Source organism: Anopheles aquasalis, chromosome 2, assembly GCF_943734665.1.
Source record: "Anopheles aquasalis chromosome 2, idAnoAquaMG_Q_19, whole genome shotgun sequence".
Lineage (NCBI taxonomy): Eukaryota > Metazoa > Arthropoda > Insecta > Diptera > Culicidae > Anopheles > Anopheles aquasalis.
The window spans coordinates 62,750,647-62,753,146 of NC_064877.1; the positions used below are offsets into that span (position 1 = coordinate 62,750,647).

Sequence of the window (2,500 nt, forward strand, 5' to 3'; positions counted from 1 at the left end):
TAAATAATGCATCCTCGCCCCGTTCAAGTGAGACTAAGGGAGCGCAAGAGAATGTTCCATTGCATCCACTGCATCTGCTGGCATCTGCTGCTGCACGGAAGCATGGAAATGCGTTTCGATCTGCACCTACCGGCGGTACTCGCGCGCACTCCGGGACACCCGGACGAACCGGTTTCAATCGACACCTCGTTCGTTCCGTTACCGATTTGCAGCATCGTGTGCGAAGGGGAGGGGGTGTGGGGGCCGCCCCATACCACCCTTTGCGGTCTCGCAATCGTTCGCTGCCTCTGCTGAGCGACGACGACGCTCGAGAGGTCGATGATTGAAAAAAGCTCCACGATGCCGGCCGGCCGGCCGGTTGGCGGGCCTCGTATAGGCTGGGAAATCACGATTGCAAACATGCAAAAGATGCAATTGTTGCCGGAGCGCGATCCGGCCCATCTTCGCCATTCTGCTTTTGTTCGCCGAGGCTGATCGAATCCGATTGGCTTGAAAAATCGATTTCGAAATTGGATGTCCATTGTTTTGAGGGTGTGGGGAAACGGGAGTGCGAGTGAGGCGACGAGGTGCACAGCAGGGCAAACATGGGCACCGGGCACACACATCTCGTTACTTTCCATTTGTTGCGGGGCTGGAAAGGAACTGCAACATTGAAGGGACATCCAGTGCATTCTTCACTCACTGTTTAGTGTGTTGCTGTAAACGTTAATGATCGTTGTCAAAGGATGCTATAAAAAGCTGCGCTAAAGAGCTGCGCTGCTGGTTGGTGGCGGCTTCTGAAAAACGCCCATCCGCCGCCAGAACCGACCAGCTCTCATATGCTCCAGGTGAATGTTCTGATTTGTGGTTTGCATAGCGTAGCATTTGGTCAAACAACGTGGCTTCTCGTGGCAAAATATTTACTAACAAGTTTTTTCCCCTTTTCTTCCAAAACTAACCGCCATCGTTGGCACACATGATAAAGGGACACAGCGCAGCGTGCTGGATAAATAATACGCCGGCTGCCGCTCACGAGTCGGTGGCTAATCCATCGCTCAGCTAAGCTAATCCCTACCGCCCCGGGGGAGCGCCTTGCGCAGTTCGAATTAACATTGCCACAGCTGGGAGCAGACACAGAGCCACGCCACACGGTAGATAAACCGGTAATGCTTTTGGAAAAGCCCCGTCTCAACGGCAGTGTCAGTGATGATAGCACCGGTGCCATCATACCCCCCGCACTGGATAGTACATTATCCGCCCCAATCCAAAACTTACACCACGAATGTCAAACACGGTCACCCGAAAAGGGAACGTCTGGCATGCGTGTGTTTTTTTCTTCTTCTTCTCTTCTTGTGGCCACAGTGTTGTTGCCGCAGCCAACTGCCAGCCAGTCGCTAATATTTGTACGATGATAAGAAGTGGCAGTCAAGCGGGACAAACAGCGTAACAAACTAACGATCCGCCGCCTGCACGACACCGCCACCGACACCGACACCTAACCTCAAACACTTCTCCACCGACAAACAAACATGGCGTCGCAGCAACACAGTCGGCACTGGGCTGACAAGCTGCAGCATTTTGAAGCAGGAAAAAGGGTGCCCGCCCATTGTGTGGTGGGGGAGAAAGTACTGACGACACTCGATCGCCACCGCGGAAGCTATACAAATGCATTTATGCGCCTCAGGTCATAAACGGAGGCGACCGGGACCGGGCACAAAACGGGGCATTGACTGTACCACGAGAACTTACCGAACAGTTCGTCCGCATCGACGAGCCGTGCCACCAGCACGATGACGGTCAGAATAGCCGGAATGCCCCAGGCAGCTAGCTGACAGAGGGTGTCGTAGGAGCCGTCCGACTTTTCGGTATGTGGATCCGGACCACCGAGCTCGCTGGTGCCCAGGAGCCGGCGAACGGATTTACTCCATCGAAGGCACAGAATAGCCCACCTGCAAGAAGAAGAAACGAAGATCGAGTTTGTTGTTACTAAATTCTAAATTGGACCAAAGTGGATTAAAGGTAAAAGACTAGCGGGAAAAGAAACAGACAGATCACGCTACTTTAATGGCGGATCTTCCAGGAATCGTGAATGGCGAAAGATCAAATATTTTGGATGAGAAAACGAGGGGGACTCCAAATCGATTAAACAACCCAGAACGTAGTAGCAGCGATCGGGCTCCATTTTGTTGTTATTAATTCCCTCCAAAAAGGGCCTATTCCTGTTCCCCACCCTCGGTGCTGACATCTATAATTAAAGTGACGGAACAACCCTTTTCACTGGCTGATCCATCATATAATTTCGAGTCCAAAGCCCACGGAGTGTCCAGAGCCCCACGAAAGCGATGATTGCCTGGTCATGCTGCCGCTGGTATGGAGGAGGCGCCGCCATCAAGCGGGGCAACGGTATTGTGCGGCACTAATCTTATCGACCAATTCGCCGCCGTTTACGGCATTTATCGTGCGCCCAACAATCCATCAATTTGACCCTGGCACGGTGCCATACCCCAACCGCGGGGGAACG

At 52.9% G+C, this 2,500-nt stretch overlaps 1 protein-coding gene across 1 annotated transcript in view; it reads right to left on the reverse strand.

The window, feature by feature from the left end:
• The window catches only part of LOC126570618 (frizzled-4-like), a 37,900-nt gene that overhangs the window by 12,447 nt on the left and 22,953 nt on the right, over nt 1–2,500 (reverse strand). Inside the window, exon 3 of the mRNA XM_050228533.1 lies at nt 1,729–1,928. Coding sequence (XP_050084490.1) covers nt 1,729–1,928 — 200 coding nt within the window. The remainder of the gene's footprint in view (nt 1–1,728; nt 1,929–2,500) is intronic.